Genomic DNA, 27,083 nt, shown 5'->3' with positions numbered 1-27,083 from the left:
CACACACACACACACACACACACACACACACACACACACACACACACACACACACACACACACACACACACACACACACACACACACACACACACACACACACACACACACACACACACACACACACACACACACACACACACACACACACACACACACACACACACACACACACACACACACACACACACACACACACACACACACACACACACACACACACACACACACACACACACACACACACACACACACACACACACACACACACACACACACACACACACACACACACACACACACACACACACACACACACACACACACACACACACACACACACACACACACACACACACACACACACACACACACACACACACACACACACACACACACACACACACACACACACACACACACACACACACACACACACACACACACACACACACACACACACACACACACACAAGCGTTTTTCGATACTTTACTTCCGTTTGCACAAAATAAAAAGGAGATAGCAATAAAACAACAATTAGTTAGCAGGATATTTGACACTTTCGATCGAACACTTGCTTATTTATACTGCACCCTCAAATGAAAGGATAAAAATAAAGAGTATGACGTTAGTCAATCTTCCTGGGATTATGCGTTCACTTTAACTCGGAATAGTTTGAGGTTTATGAATGCGTGTTTAGACTACGCAATAACTTGCGAGGGTTAGCTGATTAGCGTTGTTATCCTCCTAGACAAGTCTAGCACCAACTTATCGACACCGAAAGAATTAAAGGTGTAGCTGCCACTAAGACGGTATTTTTCCAATCATACTATAATAATTTACGCAGAACAAACGAAAGCACCAACTCTTATTCTACGGAGGTTGCTTGAATCACACCTCAAAGAGTGTGAAGGCAGTTTTGATTATTCGTTTTTAACCAATGACGAGTTCACCCGTTGATAACCCCTTTTTTCGATGAACAAAAATTGCTCACATGTATTGGAGCTATATGTCCCAATGATAAATAAAACACTATGTATATATGTTCATGAAATGTTGTTATGCATAAGATTTTGATGTCATGTTCTCTAGACTCAAAATTATTATATGATAATATTTGTTTATTCTCTTTTTCAGCTGTTCTAGATAATTGAATTTCAAGTGAAAACATTTGAGTTCAACTGTTCCATGTGCAGACGAAACTGTTTTGGCTAATGTTGAATAGTTCTATGAAACATTTCTACTAAATCAGGGAAAATTCTGTAGTTAAGACTCAGCCCATTGAACTGGATAGGTTCACGTTCAAACTATGTGTGAAGGGAAAAATTCTGAAGCTTCCACACTGCAGATGGTCGCATTTGATGTTGCTTCTCGCTATCTTCTTTTATTAGGAGAAAATTTTTATAATTGAGCTTTAAAACAAACTTTATCTGTGTAAATGCTATACAATTGCAGACTTATTCATTCGTTTGCATTTTCGAAACGTCGCTCGTCTAAAGTTTTATTCTATACAAATGGCTCTGCCAACGCTGGATATGGAAGCGAGCTTCACAAATAATACAAGTCTATCAAGATGGGCATTTCTTACATATTTAAACGTGGCGTCACAAGAAATACACACTCCAAAGTCATCACATCGCTTTCTTTCTGTAGGGCACTCTGCTTTGGATTTATTTCTCAATGCGCTACGTCTGTTCAAATACCGGTGCAGCGTTGAATCAATATTGAATTCGTGTAAGCTTCAATTTTTTTAAAATTCGGTTTTACTCAGTGCTACGATCATATTTTGTTAAAGGATCAACCACCATTCAACTCGAATTTAACCCAATTAATACATTCCCAAAAGCACGAAAACTTTCGAATTTACCGCGATGGCACCAACACTGGTATGCATCACTACACACCGTCCACTTATTTGAATTATTTATTGAACTACACAGATGTAGGCGTATTCGGCCGGTTATCAGATAAGCTCGTGATTGCTGTCTTTGTTTTGTGTAAACAGGCAATTCAGTTCTACCACCACAATGATATGTAATTACGCAATCCCCAATGAGTTGCAGCGAAATAGGTGAAAGAAGCAAGTAATCTTCACACGCTCTCTTTATGTCTGCCGTCCCATCTTCTTCGAGAAGGAGCAGTAGGCCTCGGTGGTAAGGATTCAGAGCCGACCGCCCGAACCTCAGGAGGGGAACCATCGCGAGACCTCTTGGACCTCGCGTTGGTCAAGCTACCTCCACGCCCTACCCTCTCCGAATCTTTCGGGCTTGCGCATCCCCTTGCCGATTTCTGTTTATAGGGCCTCGGAGCTGCCCCACAATTCTCTGTACCCCAACCCAAATGATACAAGTTGGAATAAGATTAACCGGTGCACGAGTATTCACAAATTCGATCTGTCTACAGGGGAACAATACAATATCAACAACATATATTATCCACAAACACATCATTATTTATTGTTGCCGATCATGTGACCCATAATGGTTATGGGGATAGTGGTTCTCGGCTTCTAAGTGGTAGATGGTCAGCGGTTTGGGCCCCGTGGGAGCCAGCAGCTGTGATGTTATTGAGAGTGGCAGATGGCTGCGATTCCAAAACATGAGAATATTGCGATACCAAAACACGACTTGAAACGCACACTTGAAGGAAAGTAGACCCCAAGTGCTTGGAGTCAGGGTTTATGTCCTCCGGTTGGCAGGGGAAAACTTCATATTGCTCTATTTAGAGGCTTTACCACGCGCAGGCTGAGCGCGAAGCAGGTATCTTACTATTTAGTATACTGCGATTACAGTCCTGGGATCTTAACGCAAGGGTGAACGGAACCGTCACTGCGCTTTCAACATTAATATTTTGATTTGACATTACTACTCGTCCTTATTGCACCGTTCTCCAAATACCTCACCAATTTTTTTGGTGATTTTTTCAAGATTTTCTAACTTGACAGGACATATTTTTATGTAAAACTGACGTTGTTCACTAAAGTTCCCCTTATGTCAGTCTAATGTAGTTTCGTAAATTCTAGTGTTAAAGGAAGCAAATCTAATTCATTTAACATGGAATGCCCTATTAATAAGTGTGTTCTGAAAATTGCCATCAATGATGTTGTTTCTCAAAACTATTGATAAACTCGCGCACTTTTGCAGTAGTTTTTTGATTTAATGCACCTACATTGTTCATAACCATGGAACAGTGACGTCCTCGAAGGATATGTAAAATCTTCAAGGAAAAGAATAGTAAGTAGTTACAGCAAATAGGATAAGCGTCAGAAGTGAAGTGAATAAGGCAAAAAATTATTTTACTCTGACCTTCTAGGTGAGCTGACATTCCCATTTTTTTCCCGATGTACTTCTTACTTGAAATGAAGGGACATCTTCTGACTGCCATTCTTCTGGCTGCACCTAAAAATCCCAAAAAATTGTATGCTTTTACTAATTTTTTTGCTAGAAATTTTCCACTACTTTGAGTGGCTATAACTTTAATTTCGCAAGCAGTGATGGAGATGCGTTAGCTTTGAAGCAAACAGTATTTGTAAACGTGTTCTGAAAGTTTCAGAATGATCCCTTCGCTCTTGTTGGTGCGACTAATAGTCTTCCTTTTAGCAGTTCAAATAGTATCGATGAGGGTAAGCATTTTGTTCATCATTGAAAAGCCGAATAAACAAAATCATTCAACCCTGTTTTCAAGATTAAACAGATCAACATCTTCAAGAACGTAGCGGGTGGAGATGTTCTTCAGCAGAGAAATAAGGGAAGCACACACTTTTTCTTCTAAATCTATAGGAGAAATGTTTTCGAAAATTTACCCTCTGCGTCCAACCATCGTGTTTTATAGGAGTTACGTATTTGTAAGCAAATATATGAACATACGTGTTTTGCAAGAGAACGATCGATTCGACGTTTAGAAGTTCATTGCAGACTTTTATCCGAACGCTGTACATGATAGTTGATAATGGAATTCAGTAGCGAAAAAAATGAAATTGTTTACTCCAGTTATGAGCTGAAAATTGTTCTTTAGATTTGCAAGAAATGTCAATTGCACTGGTAATTAAAGAATTATTCATGGTATATAATGACACTGTCACGTGTGCATGTCTGCGTGTGAAGCGAAATTTCAGAATGAGGCGAGACGGTTTACACTGCGTCGAAATTGGGCACTGTCTCCGGAAAGTGGCCAAAGGTGGTAGAGGTAAAACAGCTTTGGATGAGAAATACGGCGTCGTTTTGGTCCATTGGGAGGCTAGCAATGATTCTGCAGCCGGATGTGGTGCGACGCCAGAACTTGGAATTAGCGAGATTTTTCAGCAGCACTCATTTATTCCTAGCGGTTTTGTTCTAAAGTAAACGAGGTATTGTGGGCCGTTTCATGGAACTGATACCACGTGCATCCAATGGGACACGTCCGTATGCCTAATCCCCTGCGGTTACTCCCACAATATCTGCTGAATCATCTCTTAAAAAACTAGACGCGTGTTTGGAGACAACTTCTAAAATAGTAGTTAGCAGTTTACGTGATTTGACGTAGCAACATTATCTTTCTCAGAACGGTGATGGTGTTCATGTCAGTTCACGCTTTTTTAGGGCCCTGGGAGCTGCGGGCGCACATTTAGCTGTATTGTTGTACTCAAGATAATCCAGTGAGCCTGGAAAGTTTTACACCCTACTGAATACAACGCAGGAAGCTTCTTCAAAGAGTAGGTATAGGATAGGTTTTTCCTCGATGGATGCTGGTCACATACACTAATTTGTTCTCATAGAAATATCTACTTACAGTTAAATCCACCTGTTTTGACTTTAGCTCTCTTCATTTCTCCATCTATTTGTATTCTTGATAATTGTTCATTGCGATTAGTAGTTAATGGATTTATTATTAGGTAAAGAAGGGAAATGTTGGTTTTTCAGTTATAGAGATGTGAAAAAAAAAACACAAAAGATTCTTCTCATATGGTGACCAGGCCACCTATGCTTTGCTTTCCATACATATTCCGCAGCGTCTCGAAGACGGGACATTGCTCTTAAGTTGGAGCTGCGAAGGGCGGCTAGGTTTTGTGTGCGCACTGTGTGCTTTAAACCTCAGCAGACATCTCTCAAGTGGTTTGTGAGTACGTTCCTAGATGTGGCAGCAGTGCGTGCATACATCTACCCTGAGTAACAGAGTACTGCAAGAACTATCGAGTCAAAGAGATAAAACCGATTCTAGCACAGCACCTGAGAGGACGTCATGAGTCATTCCTGGCACAGGAGGCACAGACAGTTCCCCCTATGAATCTACCCGCGTCTCATGGGAGGCACAAATTTGCTCTTGGTTTAGGGTAAGCCGCCTATCCGCCTTCTGCGAACGCCCCTCGTGCACTCTCGACTAATTGATGTGACCTCTCTAATGGGAGAGATTCGTGGATTTCCTGAATGAAGAACATGAAAACAAGCTTTTGATGCATGGTAATGGAATATCTGTTGATTAACTTGTTTTACTCTCCTTTCTCAAAGGACCGATTGTAGGTCTTGATGTGCTGGTGTCGGTAGGTGTTCACATCCTCATGCCGTTGTCTTACAACATGCATCGGTACATGCAGTACGATTTCAACCTTCAGGCACCTATAAAATAGACTTGGTTTTCTTCTTGTATACGAATCTGAATACTTAAAAGGAAAATACACGTCTCCATAGGGCTGTTTTCCAGCATTAGTAAACTTACGCCTCCGAGAGGGCGAACACTGGTATAGCTTCTAAAAACATCGTTCTAAAGTTAAGGAAAACTAACTATGAAAGCAAAACGATACACAACTTCAATGTGTCCGAAAAACGCCAAGAAATACCAAAACACTTTTCTAGCGTGCAATATCATTCACATTAAAAAAAACTGGAAGGATACATTTTAGAAATTGGAAGTATGCCGACATTGCGTATCCAAGTACATTTGGCTGGTAAAAGGAGGTGTAAGTTCGATGACAGCATTGCGGCGGCTCAAGAATAAGAAACGTGATAGATGTAAATTTAAAATCAATCAATTTTTAATTTAATTTCAAAAGAGTGCAATATAAGGAGGAGAGAAAGAATAATTTGTAATTAATTTGAGGCATTCTGTATTTCTGTCGGAAATCCATCAATGAATAGCAAAAATGAGTGCTTATCGGTCTCCAATGACTTTATGTCGCATTCTATTAGCTAGAAGATTGTTATACATGCAGTTCTTTATCACTATAAGACACCAGTATTTAAGGACACGGCAAAGTGCATAAATATCTACGTTTTCTTGCAGTGATTGGAGATTGCATAGATATCATTCGCATATTACTAGATACCATGGTTAGGATCTATAGGAACGCAGTGGTTCAACAGCCTCCCAGGTAGGAGTCTAGTCAGATTGTTTTCCTATTTTGAGTTATTGTACGGTGTATATGAAAGAATATCGAGGATTGGGAAGGAGAGAGAAGAACGACGAGATATGCCTTGCACCAAGAAAATCGAAACATTCTCAGACCTTAACTAAAGCCAAGGTTTTCAAACCTCAATTCCACTAATAAAGTTTCTCGAAGACCCCGTTGGCTTAACAGGAAACATAAAAAGTCAGAGTCAGATAAAGTCACTGACGCATCAATCCACTTGAGATGCGCCAACGCGTTTTACTGGAACTCGTAATCGAAGAGGTTTTGGAACGCGATGACAATGCCTCCGCAAGCAATGGCTTGCGGGGGCCAGCCGATGATCAAGTAAGTGTTTTCGTCCTCCCAGACAGATCTGATTCGAATTTATCAAACTCCGGAGGGATGAAAGGCTTGGTTTCCACAAAGGCGGTTTTCCAACCCTCGACCGCGCGGCTACAACTGACCTCTAACCGACTGCGCCACACCGGCCCTAACGGGAAACATAAATCTAGCATTTGCTCTTAGTTTCATTGTCATTCCACAGCTGGATTAAAAGACATGAATTTCAGTGCTGCTGCCTATGCGGTTATTCTCGAATTTGTGCGGAAGAGCGCTGCGGTTAGGATCCAGATGTCACGTTGTCAAACTGGCGTATAGACCCGAACGATTCGCGTTTGCTGCAGATATGCTTCATGAGATCAACAGCGATTAGCGTTTTCAGCAGAAGATTACCCATTTTCCCGGAGGAAACCCACTTTTCTTTGGCGAGTAATGTTAGACGGCAGACAACTACCACAACATGTTGGAATTACATGTAATGCCACAATTTCCGGAGGGTGCCAACTTTCAATATGACGGCGCACCTCAACATTATGATATCATAAATTTCGGGATTCAACAATCCGTCAGCGGTGGAGCGGCAGGGGTTCTGTGAAGCCCCGTATCTGACGTCCTTAGAGTTTTCCCTTTAGGGTGATATGAAGCAGCATGTGAACAGAGAGCGTGTCGACGACATTAATCCTTTAAAACAAAGAATCGCAGGTTATTCGCTCAGCTGCATCAGACGACCGCAACCGTGGGTATGAAGAACTTGATAATCGTATAGATGTGTTCGAGGCAGGAAATGCTGGCCACATCGGACTGCAATGAATAGTTAATGAACTTTAAGTGTTTCCCTTTTATTGCATTTGATGAAGATTTCACTTTTTTGTTGTTTTCCAAAAAGTCAAATGCGTGTCTTGTGTTTACTGACACCCTGTATCATATACATATCTCTATACTCCAATATTGAATCCTTCCAATTTTTTTCCGAACATTTTTGAAATCTTATTGAGTGAGGAAAGCAGAAGCAAGCACATAAAGAAGCTACTAGGATAATAAGGAAAGCGTGCCAGAAAAAAGTCATAGTGCAATTATTTATTTGACCTTCGCGAAATATCAGTTCAGAAACGATAGCTGAGGTCTTAGGATCCGAAAAAAGGATTGAACGGTGATTTGTTCTTGCCCTGTTCAATCTTTGTACATGTTGCGCAACAATAAATTCGATTCAGAAATGTGCATCGGGGCACTCTGCGCAAGGTTTTGCAGTACGAGGGAATAACATCAACGCAACCTAAAGCACTTAGATATTCCTTACGGTGAGGAAATAACGCAAGGCTTACGGTACTTTCGGAGATAATATAACATAACTATGATAATAACTGGAGCAACAGTCGGCTCTGGTTGTTCAACCTCGCCGCCGCCGCTACCGCTGCTGTTCTGCCCCAGGCACTTGCGACATTGATACATCTTGCAGATTTTAATATAATCGCTCAGAGAAGCATCGTTTTGGTTGCCGATAACGTCCTGCAATTGCCAAAGTACGTAATTGAATTTTCCAGTAAGAAAAGTACATCGCAATGGACACTTTGAAGTATTTTTGAAACGCTCATGGGATTGTTCTAGAGATTTCTTCGAATTTCAGAAACAAAAGTTGGCATAGATATGAATAAAAACTCTTCATTCGTTCGAGAGACCGGAATATATGTCCCTGACGCTGTATTCCTCTCAGCCACAAACCTGATAACGAGGATCGAGCGTCTCAATGGCTATTTTTCCTCGGAGCGCAAACTCTCCCTTACGATAGTGCATGATCGATTTGTAGTCGTATGGGACACCGTATGTCGTAAATTCGTCAGGATTCACTTTCTCGAATCTACTCCATTGACCTAGGCGATAATATTTGAAATTTGCATTGGAATGATTATTTATTAGCTCACCCTCTTTAAATGTTCTCGCGGTGCACTTTGACAAAGTTGTCGCGATCGTACCGTGAATGTTCATGCTGGAGTCCTATTACGTGCATCAATTCATGAGTAACAATTCCGTTCGTGAAGCACCTAAAAACATTAGTTGTTTTCGTTAATTCGAAACCGAATATCAACTTCGGTAAGAACGTACGTTCCCTTATTGCTGTTATGTAGCGATACAAAGCCTCTACCTTCGGCACGACCAACAATTGCCGAGCATCTTTAAAAGAAAGTGTTGTGTTAACTACAATACATGACTACAACGTGGTCACTTTTACTGAATTGAGTTGGCCGCCAATGTATCATGACAATTTTTGCGACCTCCTATACAACTCGGGTATCAATTTATCGACTCCACTGGGATAAAATAGCAAAGCGGGCACTACAGGCACACTTCGAGCTATCGATCTATCGCTCATTCACAACAGAACATCTTACCATTCATTTTCATCTGCCCTTTTCGATATTTAGGCGAGTTTGGTGAAAAGAGGCTAACAGAACTGAATTAAGCCACTTTTCTCCAATACAGAATGCTTACTCCAGCGATCCAAGCAATCTAACGGTTTCTAATCTGTTTTCGCTTACTGCAGAACATTCTCATGTTCTGTTGGCAGAACATTTCAAATATTACTTGAATCAATGTTTTTCTTGCTAGTGATACTATATTCTGCACAGAAAAACGGACACATTCGAAATAACGAGAAGGTATCTGTAGATAAAAAAGAGTTTTTTACCCGCCACGATTTTCGATCTGGATGTAATTCCGTTCATTCGCCCGAGGTTTGAAACGAATGCACGTGTTGTCCTCTATGCGTCTCATTGCTACCGCAATGATTCTCATTTTCGATTCGTCTAAAACACCGTTGTTTATGTGAGAGAGTCTTACATTACTTGAGCATAGAAGTACCGTAGCTTGCATTAATTGTATACGGTATGACAAAATTTCCATGTGAATCTTTCTCTTTCCATTTTGAACTGGAGTTGCTACGAAGTGCGTTGAACATTTTGCTGAAAATACGTAGTCGATTAGGTTGTTATCTGTTTCTTTGTAGTTTGCACCGAATTCTTGATCCCGTATCTTAGTGTTCCAAAAAAATAACGAGAGGGATTACTCTATGGACGTTTCACTAGAGCTTTAAGGGCAAAGGGAAGTGGAGGTGGTCCATACTCTTTGAAAAAGAGTCAAAGGAAAGCGTTTTTTTGCAATGCTCTGGTGATATCATAAACAGTACACGCCAACGACAACGTGAAGGAGTGCACAAACGCGCATATGATTCACTACCACCATTCTATTTAAAGACACAGTTACCTGCACTAAAACACCACTGTTTCATTTGCGCTACTTAAATGGTGACATGTGGAAACTGCACTTATTGAAATGAGAAATAAAATCACAAAATAAGCAAGTTTACGCTATTTTAGAACTTCTATAGTATATCGATAGAAATTTGGACGCTGGAGAAAATGTTGTGTTTAGTTTAGGAAAGGTTGAACAGAATATACGATGGTGATGTGAAGCGAATAAAGGAAAAAGTGTTTGAAGCTGATCCGTCCGTTTCGGATGTGACAACGTATTCATCTTCGAATTCAATTCAGAATCACAATGGTTAATGATGGCGTGGTCGGTCTATAAGTTTTCTATTTGTTAGAACCAAGAGGTGTACAAACCTAGCGTTCTTATCCGCGCAGACAAGTCTTACTTATTTATGGAACAAATAGAAGTGGAAGGCTTACGGAGTAGGACTACTTCAAGCAATCGGCCATGCATATTGCTTAGAGACGAAGTCAGTCTGAACGCCCGGCTAGCATTCAGGAGCTTTTTTCGGATAGGTTTCAAAGTATTTAAACTAGGGTTTTCATACTTCTTCCGCTGATTGCATCGCCTATGTATACAAATCCGAATCAGGAAGCTGAAGGATTTAATTATTTCTAGGGAGACAACCGATATGCCATGCAGGGATCCGCAGAACTATTTCACATAATACCGGCACGTACCGTAACAAAAAATAGAGAAGGTTCGCGTAATCGCATACATACCAATACATCATGCATGAATTGCCATATAAAAATGAAACCTATTTATTGTTCGCCCTTCCTTTCATTCTCAAACCTGTGCGAATATTTGGAAATAGTTGAATTTCATACTTTTTTCAAGAAACATACGCGCTAACGGATGGTCTTTCTTGTTATCATCTTGCGATGAATTCCAGATTACGCTACATTTAGAGGATATTCAAATCTGATTTTTCACCTATATTCCTTCGATTTCGTTGTAGTTTGAAAACATATTCCAAAGAACTGAAAAGTTTTTCCTTTCCACTCAGCAAATAACATAGAATACAAACGTGAACTGACATGAACACCATCATCGTTCTGATAAACACAATGGTGCTACGTCAAATCACGTAAAGTGCTAACTACTATTTTAGAAGATATCTCCAAACATGCGTCCAGTCTTTCAAGAGATGATTCAGCAGATATTGGTGGAGTAACCGCAGAGGATTATTAATACGGGAGTGTACAATTGGATGCAGGTGGTATCAGGCCAATAAAACGGTTCATAATGTCTCATTCACGTTACAACAAAACAGCTTGGAATGAATGAGTGCTGCTGAACAACCTCGCTAACTCCAATTTCTGGGGCCGCACCACCTCCAGCCGTAGAATCCCTCCTAGCATCACAGTGGGACCCTTCTCATCCCATATTATAGCTTTCCAGTGCCGATAGACCACTTCGACGTCGTGGCACACATCCAGCCATATTTTGCCACTTTCCGGAGGCGGTGCCCCATTTCAACACACTCTAATCCGTCTTGCCTCATTCCGGAATTTCGCAGCAAACACAGAAATGCACACGTGACAGTGTAAGCCCGCTATTATATAGCATGATTAATTCACTAATTACCAGTGCAATTGGCCTTTCTAGCTAATCAAAAGCACAATTTTTCAGCTCCCAAATGCAGTAAACAATTTCACTTTTTTTTGCCAGTGATTTCCAGTATCAAGTATCATGTTCTCAGTTCCAATAAAAGTCGCCGATGAAATTCTAAACTTTGAATCGATCGTTCTCATCCGAACATGTTGGTCATATATTTGCTAATAAACACACTATGCGTATAAAAAAACCAAAAAAACCAGTAGCCATTAGCATGGCGGATAATTTTTTAAAATGTTTTAAAATGAAGAATTGTATCCCAACCTTCCTTTATTTCTCAGGTGAAGAATATCTGCACCCGCTGCATTGTTGAAAATGTTGATCGGTTTTACCTTGAAAAGTGGATTAATGATTTTGTTTATTCGACTTTTGAATGATGAACCGACTGCTTACTCTCGCCGACATGATTTGAACGGCTATGAGGAAGACTATTAGTCGCACCAACAAGAGCGAAGTGATCATTCTGAAACATTCACGACACGCTTACAAATACTGTTTGGTTTAAAGCTAACGCGCCTCCATCACTGCTTGCGAAATTAAGGCTATAGTCATTCAGAGTGGTGGAAAATTTCTAGCATAAAAATCTTGTAAAAGCATCCAGTTTTGTGGGATATTTAGGAACTGATTGAATGGCAGTCAGAAAATGTCCCCTCACTTCAAGCAGAAAGTGCATCGCATCGCAGTAAATTGGAAAATTTTTGTCCTTTTCGCATATAGGTATTTATTAATTGGGTTGAAATCAATTTGGATGGTGATTGATCTTTAAACAAACCATGTAACACTGAGTAAAACAGGAGTTTAAAAAAATTGAAGCTTACACTAATTCAATATTGATTAGACGCAGCGCCCCTATCTAAACAGACGTAGCGCATGGAGAAATTAATCCCAAACGGAATTCCCTACAGAAAACAAGCGATGTGATAAGTTTTGCAGTGTATATGTCTTGTGAAGCGACGTTTAAATATGTAAGAAGTTCCCATCTTGATGGACTTCTATTATTCGTGAAGTTTGCTTCCATATACTGTGTTGGCAGAACATCTGCATAGAATAAAACTTTAGACGAGCGCCGTTTCGAAAATACAAAAGAACGAATAAGTCTGCAATCGTATAGCATTTATACAGATAAAGTTTGTTTTAAAACTCGATTATAACAATTTTCGCCTATTAGAAGATAGCGAGAAGTTGCCTCAAACCATCTGCAGCGTGAAATCTTCAGAATTTTTCTCTTCACATTTATTTTGAACCTATCCAATTCAGTGGGCTGACTCTTAACTACAGAATTGTGCCTGATTTAGTGGAAAGGTTTCATAGAACTATTCAACATTAGCCGAAACAGTTTCATCTGCAAGTGGAATAGTTGAACTCTAATGTTTTCTCCTAAAATTCAATTATCTAAAACAGTTCAAAAAGATAATAATAGACACATATAAGCTATATGTATGTAAGAATATGACATCAATGTCTCATGCAGAAAAATATTAGGTAGAGCATATATACTCAGTAATTAACTTATCATTGGGGAATGTAGCTCCAACACATGTGACCAATTTTTGTTCATCGACGAGATGAACGAACAAGAAGCGAGAAAAGGGGTTATCAACGGGTGATCTTGTCATTGGTTTGAAACGAATAATCAAAGTTGCTTACACACTCTTTGAAGGGTGTTTGTTATTTGAAGTCACGGCATTATTTGTTTCTTTTTTGAAGTAAAAAAAAAATAAGAACGATGAATAAGTTTTCTTGAAAATTTGTCCCTACTTGGCTTAACATTTCTGATTAAGAACACGATGTTCTTTTCATATTTCTGTAAATGTTTAGTGATTTTACTTTGCAAAATAGGACTATTTTTAGAGGAAAAATGTGAAAAAAGCACTAAAAAGAGCACTAAAATTTATATTTTTCTATCTACGTTTATTCAGCACATTGACTCAGTTGTTTATATCAACCCCATACAAGTTTTGTTTGTAGCAACGGCAGACTCAAATTTAGCTGGTACTGAACTGTTATCTAGAGCCGACATCGTTCACATTTATAACTGCGTTCATTATCGCGTTTGAAGTGGCTACTGGGTCATAACTCGCCGAAGTTGCTATGCCTGCATTGCAATGGACAATCAAATCACTTTCTTGAGGGGAAGGGAGCATACGTGTTGATTGAAGATTCTTCCCAAGCCTGCGCTTTGCGATGACATCTTTCACTTCTCGAGAAGAAGCCATGAATGAGATACGATGTTCAATGAACTGAACGAAGAAGGAATAGGATTGGTAATAAAACGAAAGAAACGCAGTACATAATGAACTTCCACTGGAAAGACGGAGGACTACTACTTGGGTTCTCTCAAATCGTGGTGACATCGTCACACGTCTACCTTGGAGTTTTGAGAAACAACATCATTGATGGTAATTTTCAGAACACACTTATTAATAGGGCATTCCATGTTAAATGATTTAGATTTGCTTCCTTTAACACTAGAATTTACGAAACTACATTAGACTGAGATAGAGGGAACTCTAGTGAACAACGTCAGTTTTACATAAAAATATGCCCTGTCAAGTTAGAAAATCTTGAAAAAATCACCAAAAAAATTTGGTGAGGTATTTGGAGAACGGTGCTATAATGACGAGTAGTAATGTCAAATCAAAATATTAATGTTGAAAGCGCAGTGACGGTTCCGTTCACCCTTGCGTTAAGATCCCAGGACTGTAATCGCAGTATACTAAATAGTAAGATACCTGCTTCGCGCTCAGCCTGCGCGTGGTAAAGCCTCTAAATGGACATTTCTAAAAGTGGAGGGCAAGGATGAATCAGAACGGCTAGTCCCGTCAGTGAAAACAATAGCCTTATAACTCACGGACTGCTTTTTCTGCTTCTTCTTCTGCTTCTACATGGTGTCTTTCTCAAGAGGACATCTGGAACTTTTCAAAGAGTGATTTGAGATTTTCGAACCTTTTTGGTTGGTAGGTATCTTCAAATGCGATAAAAATGATACTCTTAGCTTCCACATTACCCTTGATCGACAGAAAGGACTTCACATTAGAAAGCATGAACCTGAGTGTTCCCTCTACTGTAGATTTCTTTCCCGGTACAGTATTTTTAGTAGCACAGTATTTGTGACAGTGAAATAATGCTGCTTTGTGTTTTATATTTTACTGTATCCTCCAATATCCAACTAACGTCCTCTTATCCGATAGAAAAAAGCATGAATGGAACCATAAAATAAGTAGTCATCCTACGCTTATGCGATATTTGTTGGGAACAGCAGGGCTATGAGAAGTGATCGGATCCGTGGTTACATTTGCATTCACCGTCTGTCTATAAGAGTGCAGTAGTCTAATCGCGAATGTGCAGATGCCGACGACAGGTGCTTTCTCAATGAGGGTGGACTCACTCGCAGGTCGACTAGAACCGTGATCCTCTTAACAGCAAATAATTAAAACCACAGTTTTTTTGAAAAATTTCTTTTAAATTAGGAATAATTCCATGGTTAAGATTCAGCTAATTGAATTGGATAGGTTCACGTTCAAAAAAGATGCGAAGGGAAAAATTTTGAAGAATTCACACTGCGGATGGTCGTTTTCGATGTAACTTCTTGCTGTCCGCTTTTAGCACGCGAAAGATTGTTATAATCGAGTTTTGAAGTAGACTTAGTCTGTGCAAATACTTTACGATTGAAGAGTTATATATTCGTTAGTATTATTGAACTGGCTCTCGTCTGAACTTTTATTCTATGCAAATGATGCTGCCAAAGCAGGATATGGAAGCGAAGTTCTTCACGAATATTAGAAGTCCATCAAAAATTCTTATATATTTAAACGTCGTGTCATAAGACATGCACGCAGCAAAAGTCATCATATCGCTTCTTTTCAATAGGGCATTCCGTTTTGGATTTGCTTCTCAATGCGCTAGGTGTCTATAAGTGCGAGTGCACCGTTGAATCGATGTTGCATTCGTGCAAGCTTGTAAGCCACAAATGGGACCAGCGCCTCCGAATCCTTCGCCCCGCCCCGATTTCCTCTTCGAGGTCCTCGGGTTGCCACTATTCCTCTTGCTCCAACCCAAGTGATACAGAGAAGTATAATATTACCCGGTACACGAGTATTCATAAATCCGACTTATCCTTAGGGCAAAAATACAATGTCAGCAACATATGTTGTGGACAGACACATCAAGTGAGTGTCATCGTTATCCATCGGGCGGTCTCATAATGGTATACGGATAGTGGTTCTCGGCTTTTATGTGATTAATGGTTAGCGGTTGGGGCCCTCTGGAAGCCACCAGTGATGATGTAATTGAAAGTGGTAGGTCGTGTGCGCTCGAAAATGAGAGTATGATGATACCAAGCACTACTCGAAATGCACACCAGAAGGAAAGGAAAGAACTAGACCCCGGGTATTGGAAGTCAGGGCTTATATAGAGTTTTTGGCACGAGAAAGCTTTATATAAACTCCGAAATGTGGTTAGACGGGTCCGGAAAGTGGCAAAATATGGTGGGATGTGTCTCGCGACGTCGAAGTGGTCTATCGGCACTGGAAAGCTATAGTATGGGATCGGGTCCCGGTACCGCCAAGAGGTAGAATAGCTTTGGATGAGTAATACATCGTCGGATTGGTGCATATGGATGCTAGGAGGGTTCTACGGCGAGGTGGTGCGACGCCAAAAATTAGAATTAACGAGATCGTTCAGCAGCACTCAGTTGTTCCAAACGGTTTTGTTCTAACCTAAATGAGACCTTGTGAATCGTTTTATGAGCCTAATACCAGATGCATCCACTGGTGCACATCCGTATGCCTAACTCTCCGCGGTTACTCCCACAATATTTGCTGGGTCATCTCTTGAAAAACTGAACGCGTGTTTAGAAGCAACTTCTGAAATAGTAGTAAACAGTTTACGTGATTTGACGTAGCACCATTGTGTTTATCAGAACGATGATGGTGTTCATGTCACTTCACGTTTGTATTCTATGTTATTTGCTGAGTGGAAAGGCAAAAACTTTTTTTAGTACTTAGGAGTATGTTTTCAAATTGCTGCGGTATCGAAGGAATATAGGTGAAAAAATCAAATTTGAATAAGTTTATGGTATTCTGGGATTTATAGCAAGATGATAACAACAGATACCATCCGTTAGTGCGCAAAAAGAAGTTTCTTAAAAGAGAAGTATGACATTCAACTTTTCCAAATATTCGGATATTATTGAGAATGAAACGAAGAGCGGACATTAGTTAGGTTTCATTTTGAAATGGTAATTCATGCGTGATGTGGTATGTATGCGATTACGCGAACCTTCTCTACTTTTGGTTACGGTATGCGCCGGTAGTATGTGAAATAGTTCTGCGGATCCCTTCCTTCATTTCAGCTTCCTCATTCACATTTGTATACATAAGCGGAGCGATCACCAGAAGAAGTATGAAAGCCCGGGTTCAAATATTTTGACGCCAGTCTGAAAGCAAGCCCGACTTCACACTGACTGCATGGTCGATTGTTTGAAGTCGTCCTGATCCCCAATTCTTTCACTTCTATTTGTTCAATAAATAAGTAAAAGATGTTTGCCCGGATAAAAACGCTAGGTTTGTACACCTGTTGCTTCTCACAAATAGAAAACGTATAGACCGTCCACGCCATCATTGACCACTGTGATTCTGAATTGAATTCGAAGGCGAATACGTTGACACATCCGAAACGGACTGATCAACTTCAAGCACTTTATCCTTTATTCGTTCCACGTATATTCTATTCGACCCTTCCTAAACTAACTACAGGTTTTTCTCCAGTGTCCAAATATCTACTGATATTCTGTCAAAGTTCTTAAATGGGGTAAAATTGCTTAATTTCTGATTTTCTTACTCATATCAACCAGTGCAGTTTCCTCACGCTACCATTTGATTGACGCAGATTTGACGCAGAGGAAATAATGATGATTTTCATGAAGAGAGCTGTGTGCATGAAGACAATGGTGGCAGTGAGCCATGCCTGTGTTTGTGGGCACATCTTCACCTTATCGTTGGTGTATACTGTTTAAGATATCATCAGAACGGTAATTGTCTGCTCGAGTGAAGAAAGAAACTCCCACATAAGCAACTGTGTTTTAGGCGAATCGTTAAAGAGAATTAGTGCCGTAGCAATGAGACCCATAGAAGTCAATACATGCATTCATTTCAAGGCGAGGAAGAATGAACGGGATTACCTTCAAGTTGAAAATCGCAATGGGTAATTAATTCTTTTTTCTATAGATTGCTTCTTGACATTTTGTATTTGTTCGCTTTTTCTCCGTAAAAAAAATGGTATCACTAGCAAGGAAAACCTTTAGGGAAAATTTACACATTTCTTCTGATCAAATGATGGTTAAAGTTTTCAGCCAAAAGAGCATCAGAATGTTGTGCAACAGCGAAAACAGATTACAAACAGTTAGATTGAAGTAGGAGTAAGCGTTCTGTGTCCGAGAACAGTTGCTTAATTCATTCTGTTAACCGCTTTTCGCCAAGCACGTCTAAAGATGGAAAAGGGGGGATAAAAATGTATGGTAAGATGTTTTTTTTTGTAAATCTACGACAGATCGACAGCTCAAAGTCTGCCACCGGTGCCAACGCTGCTTTTTATCCCTCTGGAGTCGTTAAATTGATATCCGACTTGTCTACGAGGATAAGAGCACTGCCGTGGTACATCGACTAGCGCACTCAGCGCAGTTGATGTGAGCGCGTTGAAGACGTGTACACTAGGTAGCTAGTACAGCACTTTATTTCAAAGATACTGGACAACTATTGGTCGTACCAGCGCCAGAGGCATATCGTCGTTTGAACATGACAATGCGGGAACGTACGTTCTTACTGAAATTAATATTCGATTTCGCATTTACGAAAAGCAACTAATCTTTCTTAGGTGCTTCACGAGTGTAAATGCTATCCATGAATTGATGCACGTAATAGGACTCTGTATTGAATAGATGCGATATGATCGCGTCAAATTTATCAAAGTGCACTATGAGAACATTAAGGAATGTGGGCAAATAAGTAGACATTCCAATACAAATTTCGAATAATTTGTTTCTTGTTATCTGCGAATTTGAACTCAAGAAACCTCTTTACTTAAAACTACACTAGGTTATCGGGAACAATTCGACAAAATGAACCAGGCATAGTGATTACATAAGGTGTCATATACGACTAAACTATGGTTATCAAAAATCTGTTTAATGTGAGTCGCTCTATTCAGGAGTCCATTATGAAATTTTTCATCAATGTTGTTGTTTCTCGTCACTATTCATACTAACGGACTTTTCCAACAGATGCTTGATTTAAAGCACGTATATTGTTCATAACTCTAAAATATTAACGTGCTCGAAGGATGTGGAAAAGTTTCAACGAAGAGAATAATAAATAATTGCAACAATTAAATTAAACTACGGAAGTATAATGAATTACACAGAAAACATTTCTCTATCCTTCAAAGTAAGGGAACATTCACTTGTTTCGTGATGTGCATATTACCTGTCGTTAATGAATACTTTCTGACTTGTTTAGTTAGAATCAGTTCATAAAAATCCAATAAAATTGCAAAATGCTTTTGGTGAATTTTGCTTTGCTTGAAGATATATGCAATTGATATGCATTTCTGCATGTTAGAAATTTTCGACTATTCCGTGCAACTATATATTTAATTTCGCATGCAGTGATAGAGATGCGCCAGCTCTAATCCAAAAAACATTTGTAAACATGCCGTAAAAGTTTCGGAATGACCGCTATGCTCATTTTTATACGATTAATTGTTTCCTCACAGCCGTTCAAATGGTATCGGCAAAGGTAAGCATTCTATTCATCGTCGATAAATCGTATAAACAAAATTATTCCATTATTTCAAGGGAAAACGTATCAACATTTTCGAACAGACAGTCGATTCAACGCTTAATAGTGCATTGCAGACATATATCCGAACAGTGAACACAATGCGTGATACTGGTACTAGCGAAAAAAAAGTGAATTTGTTTATTGCAGTTATGGGCTAGTAATATTTTTCTGACTTGCTAGAAATCTTATTTGCAATAGTAATTAATAGAGAGAAGCGTTGAAAACAAGAATACGGGCTCAGAATAAGTCAATGAGAAGGATATAGCACCAATCCTAATAACCAATCCTGTTCTATAGTTGCTTCATTTCTCATAGTTTTTTTTTTCTAAGAGCTAATGTAGCTATGTACATAGAAGAGCTGTTTGCCTTATCTCATCTACTAAACTCTCAAATGGCATTTGTTCTAACCTAGTCACGATTTTTAGTTAGCTGAATCCTTGCAAATTTCACTTTGTCTCATTTACTGTATAAGACACAAATGTATCACAATGTTCGTTTCCACGCAGTAGTAAGAAAGTTTTTGTGGCGTGTGCATGGAGGATCGTTCGGAATCCGAAACGGGTTGATCAAAGTAAAACACTTTATCCTTTATTCGTTTTGCATCACTATATCGTATATCCTGATATACCCCTACTTATTCCTCAGCATTTTCGCTGCAGTAGCTTTCCATTTTTGAAGTTGCTGCTGAAAATGACACAGCTGTTATCGAAAGGACAGACTTTCACTCTTGGCAGAGATTCTTGGTATTTATTCCATAAATTCTTAGAAAGGACGGGGCTTTGTGTGCAATAAAATTATCGTTGGATCAACTAGATATCACCAAAAAGGAATGTCTTCTATGCACACGATGCGTGGCCTGGGCATCTCACTAATCATCAGTTCAAAAGTGTAAAGTCTAAATCTTATCTGTATGTACCTAGCATAGTGACCACAAAGAAGTTTCGCAAAATGCAACTTGCAAGAAGATTTTTGGAGCTGAGAATTAGCATCTCTTCACCATTAGCTAGAATAAAGATAGTAATTCGTTAATATCACAGTATTAGCAATTTCGACTAATTTTTTTTAAACTAAATTTTCAGCCAAAAGAACATCAGAATGTTGTGAAGCAGCGAAAACAGATTACGAAACGTTAGATTGCCTGAATCGCAGGAGTAAGCGTTCCGTGTCCGACAACAGTGGCTTAATTCAATTTTATTAGCCGCTTTTGGCCAGATCGAAAAGGGGATATAAAATGTATGGTAAGATGGTAAGATGTTCTGCTGTGAATCTACAATAGAAAAGCTGTATCTTAGTGGTGCATCGATCGTAGCATTTGGCTGAAGTCCTCACATACGATGTATCCACACCTTGATCGACCGGCGCTGACAGTATTGCTTTCCTTTCTACGCTGTCGAAGGCTTTCTCATAATCGACGTAGGTTGAAACAAGAGGCAGGGGGCCATCTTCTGGGTTTGGGTCTCGACGTGGTCCAAGCAGCTGAACCCTTGACGGAATCCAGCTTCTTCTTGAGGGTTGGCTTCCTCCAGCGTCCTAGATATGCGCGTGAGGATGATCTTAGTGAAAACTTTGTGTAACACGCTCAGCAGGCATATCGGACGATAGTCCCGAAGGTCCTCTCGTTCATCTCTCTTATGGATAAGAGCGGAGGTCTTCCACTGGTCTGAGATCCTTTCCTTCTCAAGATAGGACGTTGTATGCGCCGCTAGAATTACATGAAGCGGATGGGCACCAGCCCGGAGAAAGTCTTCTGATATAATATTAGGTTATTGGGCTACGCTCGTGATGTAATAGCAGTAGTAACAATTCCTATGTTAGAATCCATGCCGGAACTTTACCAGTGGAAATGGTAGGGCTTGGTTAACACAGGAGTTGAGGAACGGAAAAGGTCAAAGTAGAACCTCTCCGTGATGATTTCCATCTCATGACGAGAACTGGTGCGAATTCGGTAGAGCGAATCGAGTTCGGAACAAAACTTCAAAAAGGTTTGACAACCTCTCTGTAATGATTTCCTACTCAAGACGAGAAGACGTGCAAGCCCCATTTTCGCTCAGCAAGGCTGCTAGCGGAGTTTTATTATATTCGCGGAGATCACTGCGACACTTCTTTAGACTCGCTCTTCTTTGTGCTGCTTCTAGAATCTTCTTCTGCTGTGTTCCAAAAGATTCTCCTGCAACGCTTTTCTGCAGCTAATATTTGCTGCTAACCGCTCAATGTGCAACGCATTCGGATCAAGCCTCAAAGTCCTTCTTCTTCCAAACAATTCCTTGGTGGTCTTCGAAATTCGATCCATTTTGTCGTGGGCGGCTTCGAGGCACGCCCAGCACAGGCTCGTAATCCTCTGAGCAGCATCTCGTGGTCCATGTTTGGGTCTTCCTTTATGTGCCAGTCACCTTGGGACAAGGAGTCCTCGAGTACGCAATCGTCGTAGACGACTTTTTTCTCCTTCGTTGCCGATTCTTCTAGCTGATTTTCTTCTTTATTGTAAGCCTAGGTCGTATTTTTGCAAAAAAGAGGCGGTGATCAGAGCCATTATAAAAGGGTTTTACTACCGAGAGGTCGATCAGACACCACCTTCGGTTGGTGACTATGTGGTCGATCCACGAGTCACACCGTTGGACGATTCCCACGTCCACCGACGATGATCTTTCTTCACGAGAAGAGAGTTCCTGTGAAAAAAGCGAGCGGTGGACAGCAGCCCGGTGAGACGATTGCCGTTTTTATTCCCCTAGTCCAAATCTTCCAATCCTATACTCATCTTCTGTAGCTTTTCCCAGTTCTGCGTTGAAGTTTCCGACAACGAATTTGCAGAGGAACTTCTCGTTGCAGATCACTTGCTCCAGGTCCCTAAAAAGTACGCATTGGACGCCAAAACGCGTCCGATTCGCACTCATCAGCTGCTGATATTGGTGAGTGGCAGTTGACGATGCGATGAGTTTTTGACGCAGAGGGCGGAGGCGAAGAATGGCCAGACGAGGTGACAGGATCTACAATCGACAAGATGGACGACAGATGGGTGCACCAAAAAACCAACACCGCCTACATTTTGTGACGGAACCTTCTCTCCACGAATGACGAGTGTACTGTTATTTATCTGTCATACGTCACTCCTTCTGCACTTGGTCTCCTGCAGAGCAATCACGTGAGATTTGATACGCTCTGCAGCTCCGAGAAGGGCATGCAGGTTAAAGTCTGTGGATACTGTTCTCGCGTTGTAAGTACACAGTCTGTGACAGTCTCTATGGCGAGTCGTGTGTGTGTTGCCTTGGTCGAGAATCAAAAGCGTCTTGAGCAATGTGAGATTCGATCGCCTCTCGCCGATCGCTGCATAGTCTGACGTCTGAGACGGCAGGGCACAGTGTGCATGGTACTGAGGCAGTGAATATGCAAAAAAAAATATGAATACACAAAAAGACTTTTTCCCAAACTAAGCAGTCCTGCCACAGCGAGCTTAGCTTTCACCACAGGTCGCCGCCCAACCTATATGAATCACGGAGTCATCTTGCGACATTTTGCCGAGACGGTAGTGAATCTTAACAGTGGTTTACTCTCAGCTAGGCTTCTGATTCCGAGAAGTCGGAATATCGTATGTGTCGTACTCCTTAGCTTAGAAGATTCTGCCGGAGGAAGAACCTCAGAACCTTGCATCGTAGTCCGGCTTCCATCTCCATGCCACTATGAAATGGTAGACTGTTGTGGAGAGAATGTAATTAATCATGCTATATAATAGTGGGCTTATTCAGCCACGTGTGAGTGTGTGTAACGAAATTCCAAAGCGCAGGTAGACGTGTCCAACGACGTTAGATAGATATATTGGCGCCGGTAAGTGGTAAGATGGGATGAGTCGCAACGGGTCAAATGGCGTCGGATAGGTGCCCTGGCGTCAAAACATCATTCTGTGTTAACTGAGCCTATGATTCATGAGTAATGCTTTCGAATTATGTCGATATTATATGGAATGAAAGGGAGTGTAGGTGAAAAATTGGGTTTGAGTGTTTTCCAAATGTAGAACTGACCCGTTTAATAGGAAAAGTGTGAAGTTCCGCTTCAATTCATTAAAAAAAACGAAAGAAACTGTTAGAAAGAGCACAGTTCTAATTTTACAGAAAATGCTACTATTTTGGATTTCTTTTGATCAGCGAAAGTGACGAGCGAATACCACGAAAAATTTGAGGTCCGGCCTTAGCCGGACGTTCAGACTGTTAATGCTAATACTACGCAAAGCAAATGAGTTAACGAGAGTGCTTTTGCCTGTTACTGTTTTTAAGGGACACAAAATTTAGAAATCAACAGTTAGTAACTTTCCACTGAAGATGTCGTAGTCCATGTATGCTAAGTTTTGAAAAAATCTCGGACTGGAAGAAAAGGAAGAAATCAATTTCTCGAAGCCAGCATTTGTCCATTACTGTTCATTGCATGAAACCGTAGTAAACTCTCGACGCAATCCCTCAACAAAAGATTTTGAAGTATAGAGGGCATCGCATATAAATCTTCTCCAATTTCCTTTCACCTAACAGGAGTAGTTTTATACACCATCAGCGCGGCATAAAAATGATAGGGGAACGGTAAAGACGGTCCCGGCAGATTCTCCGCGAATGCCTCCGAGACATTACGTGTCCAGTGGATATGCCATTGGATACACTAACATACCTCGATGAGGTCACGCTTCAGTCGCTTATTGAGACGCAGACAACCGTCTTCTGGCTACAGAGACGCAAATAACTACACACTTATAAGGCCGGATAAATTGAAGAACAATATAGTTAGAGGTACATGCCATTTTCTTAGGTATTCTAATAACAGAACGGAGGCGAGTTTTACTTAGACCTTCCCTTTGGAAAGCCTAGAAATCTTATCAAATAAAATTTTATAAGAGGTCAGAGATCAGAGGACCTATCTGTCCGGAAATAAATTAGGCTACAAAAAGGCTTGGAACTTAGAGATAACGATAAGCCTCACTCTCGCTACTTTTCAAAGTTGGAATGTTATGTTTTTACCGAAAATTTTCATATACGTAATTTTCAGCTCTTCACGTCAAAAAATTCCACTGGACCTATCTGATTCTTCAGAACGATTTTGTAGCTCGTGAATTAGCGTGGTGATGGAGCGTATGATGTCTATTGGTAGGTGAGCAGAGTTAGCTATTTAAGTAACAACGAAGGTAAATCTCTTTCTCGCACCATCGCTAATTGCTCTGCAAGGGATGGTTGGGGCATGCTCGAAAATCTGCTGGGATCCTCTTTACACGCACCCAGAATGAGAAAGATGTAGGAAATGTGTAAAATAAAGTGTGCGATTTTAGTACACTAGAAGAAAATATAAGATAGGAAGACATCGGATACATACTGGATTTCCTTCAGGAATCTATCCATGACAGATATGAGTTCTCTAATGACTTCCTGCTCTTCGTAACACTTTGAGAGCTATAACACTATGACGTTCTTGTGTAGTGCATTTAAAACGAAATCGAGACTTGGCAAGGAGAGACAATTTTAAAGAAATATTCACAGCAGGAACATTTTTAAACTTTCTATAAGCGCGAGGTGTCGACACAGCAGGGTATAAATAGAGTTTCACCAAAACCTAGCTGGCAAAACTGGAGTTTCACCAAAACCTAGCTGTGGTCACTAAGCCACGCCCATCCATCACCACGTTACAGAAGTCATGTGCCGTGGTTTGCATTGCAATAACGTGATAGAGTTGACTTCTAGGAAAGTCCAAAGAACAAAAAGACACCAACGTAGAAAGTAAAAAAAAAACGTACAAAACGAAAATGCTAAAAATGGAGTAAAAACGTAGAAGATTTGCGCAAGAACAAAACAACATCAAAAAACATAATGCTGATGCTGATAACGTTCCAAAATAAAACTTGAAAGAGTAAGAACGAGAACCAGGTCGTTGGACGACATAGATTTCTTGCTGAAAAACTACATAAAAGATATAGATATACATTTGTATTCACACAGAGTATTTATTGCACGTAAGATACTGCAACATTGTTTGTTTTACACGAATAAAAGATTATAATTTTCTATATCTGGGATTTCGGGTGCAATCGTTCGATGTATCTCTATACGTAAACCATCGATACTCCGTTCAGAAGCAATACCTGAGGTAGCGTGCCTCTGTGAGACATATTTCGCACCTCATTAGACGATGAGAGCCGAAGATGGACGATGTGATGGGCGGGGGCATAAAGCAAACGCAGCGCAATGCTCTGCTGCTGTTGTTAACTGCTGCGCAGCGCAATTAACGTTCGCCGTTGCCAATCCCTTCCCCTAAGGATGGGTTGTTGCGGAAGCTGCGGGTACCTAATGATAGGCTCCCTGGAGTTTTGCTTACGTGCTTTCAGAACTTTCAGAAGAGTAAAAGTTCGATCTTTGTCGGCTTTGGAGCACTGAAGCACTTGTAATCTTTTATAATAAGGTATGAGCTAGCACTCGCACGGATAACAAGGTTCGTAGTGAGTTCAGATCATTGCCACTTGTCTATTTATTTATTACAACGCATTATCGGTGTTGTCTTCTAAACGTAGATGTTGAGTAGTAGTAAGCGTTATTATGGTTTATTGCAAGTTTCTTGAATTCATGTTGGTTTTATTGTGGATTTCGTTTCCTCTCAAGCATAATTCCTGTCTTTTGAAAGTAATGAGTTTTGATCTCCATTCACAGCAGTGCAACACCATAAAAATATCGAAATAAACATGCGCAATAGCCCAACCACCGCTAGCAAAGGCGGAAATGAACAGCTGAGAGATTAATTCAGTCTGCACGACCTACATACGAGGATGAGCGCGGTCGTTCGGTATTGTATGAAATTAGCATTCTCACATCTGCTGAGTTCACCATGACTAACAAAGTGAATTACCTTCATTTTCTTAGTTTCGATGAATTTTACGAATTGCGATGAAGAAATTTTTTTATTTCTAGATCAAAACAATTAATAAGCAAGTATCAACAGAGTATCAACAGAGCAAGTATTACATCAATGTAGCCCAGTTACACATCTTTAATTATTTACCATTAAGGCGTTCAATCCACGGATCTCCCTCACTAGAGGGATCACAGCCGGTTAGTCGCGAGGCTACGTGGCGCGTCGTTGGATGGCGGTTAGGGGACTAATCGCAGACGAAAAGCGACCTTGTGCTTGCCTAGAGACGCACGTGGATTCAAGGGATGGACTCCCTGGTTCTGCTGAGCCAGGACTGACTCATGACATCCTTTTATCCCTCACGTCGGTCCAGCCAAAAGCCTGCAATCAAGTGACTGGGAAGTGCAAGGGAGGCGGTTTGGAGTCGCCTACAACAAATAAGCTCCACATGTCCACTCCGGGAGAACGAAAGTTCCCAAAAACTCATAGGACTATAGGCTTGCAACTTGCCCATGGGTTTTAAAATTATTTTGCACGTCACAGTAATACAAAGGAGTCTCCTGATTCCGGAGGAAAGCCTGGTACGGTAGCGCCAGGAAGGGCGGAGTTGCAGGAATCATATAGGCTAGCGAAACGGAAAAGGACTAGGATGACGATCTGTTGCATCGGAAGCGGATATCGAAGGTTTGATGATGCAAGCCAATAAGATCAAGTACGACGTCATCGGACTGACCGAGACGAGACGACGTCACCCTCTCAATGCCGTATATGAAACTTTAGAAGAACTTTTCTT

General features: G+C 40.6%; 2 protein-coding genes across 3 annotated transcripts; one reads left to right on the top strand and one right to left on the bottom strand.

The window, feature by feature from the left end:
• Positions 1–5,465: 5,465 nt before the first annotated feature.
• RB195_004672 (uncharacterized protein) lies at positions 5,466–12,047 on the bottom strand (the record flags this gene model as incomplete). Of its 2 annotated transcripts, XM_064182617.1 has the most annotated exons (11): positions 5,466–5,592; positions 5,693–5,723; positions 8,024–8,207; positions 8,421–8,569; positions 8,621–8,685; positions 8,741–8,870; positions 9,089–9,150; positions 9,385–9,502; positions 9,558–9,658; positions 11,850–11,917; positions 11,979–12,047. In XM_064182617.1, 11 exons carry the CDS (start codon positions 12,045–12,047, stop codon positions 5,466–5,468), a joined length of 1,104 nt encoding a protein of 367 aa, XP_064033884.1. The 2 variants fall into 2 exon arrangements, with proteins under 2 accessions (XP_064033884.1, XP_064033885.1); XM_064182618.1 differs by lacking the exons at positions 8,741–8,870; positions 9,089–9,150; positions 9,385–9,502; ... (1 more) ...; positions 11,850–11,917; positions 11,979–12,047 and having other exon boundaries at positions 8,621–8,684.
• Positions 12,048–26,522: 14,475 nt separating this feature from the next.
• On the top strand, positions 26,523–26,813 carry RB195_004671 (uncharacterized protein; the record flags this gene model as incomplete). The annotated part of the gene is made up of 1 exon (XM_064182616.1): positions 26,523–26,813. One exon carries the CDS (start codon positions 26,523–26,525, stop codon positions 26,811–26,813), a length of 291 nt encoding a protein of 96 aa, XP_064033883.1.
• Positions 26,814–27,083: the final 270 nt, after the last annotated feature.

The sequence above is a fragment of the Necator americanus genome, chromosome I (assembly GCF_031761385.1).
Source record: "Necator americanus strain Aroian chromosome I, whole genome shotgun sequence".
NCBI classification, from domain to species: domain Eukaryota; kingdom Metazoa; phylum Nematoda; class Chromadorea; order Rhabditida; family Ancylostomatidae; genus Necator; species Necator americanus.
This window is presented reverse-complemented; position numbering and strand designations above follow the sequence as displayed.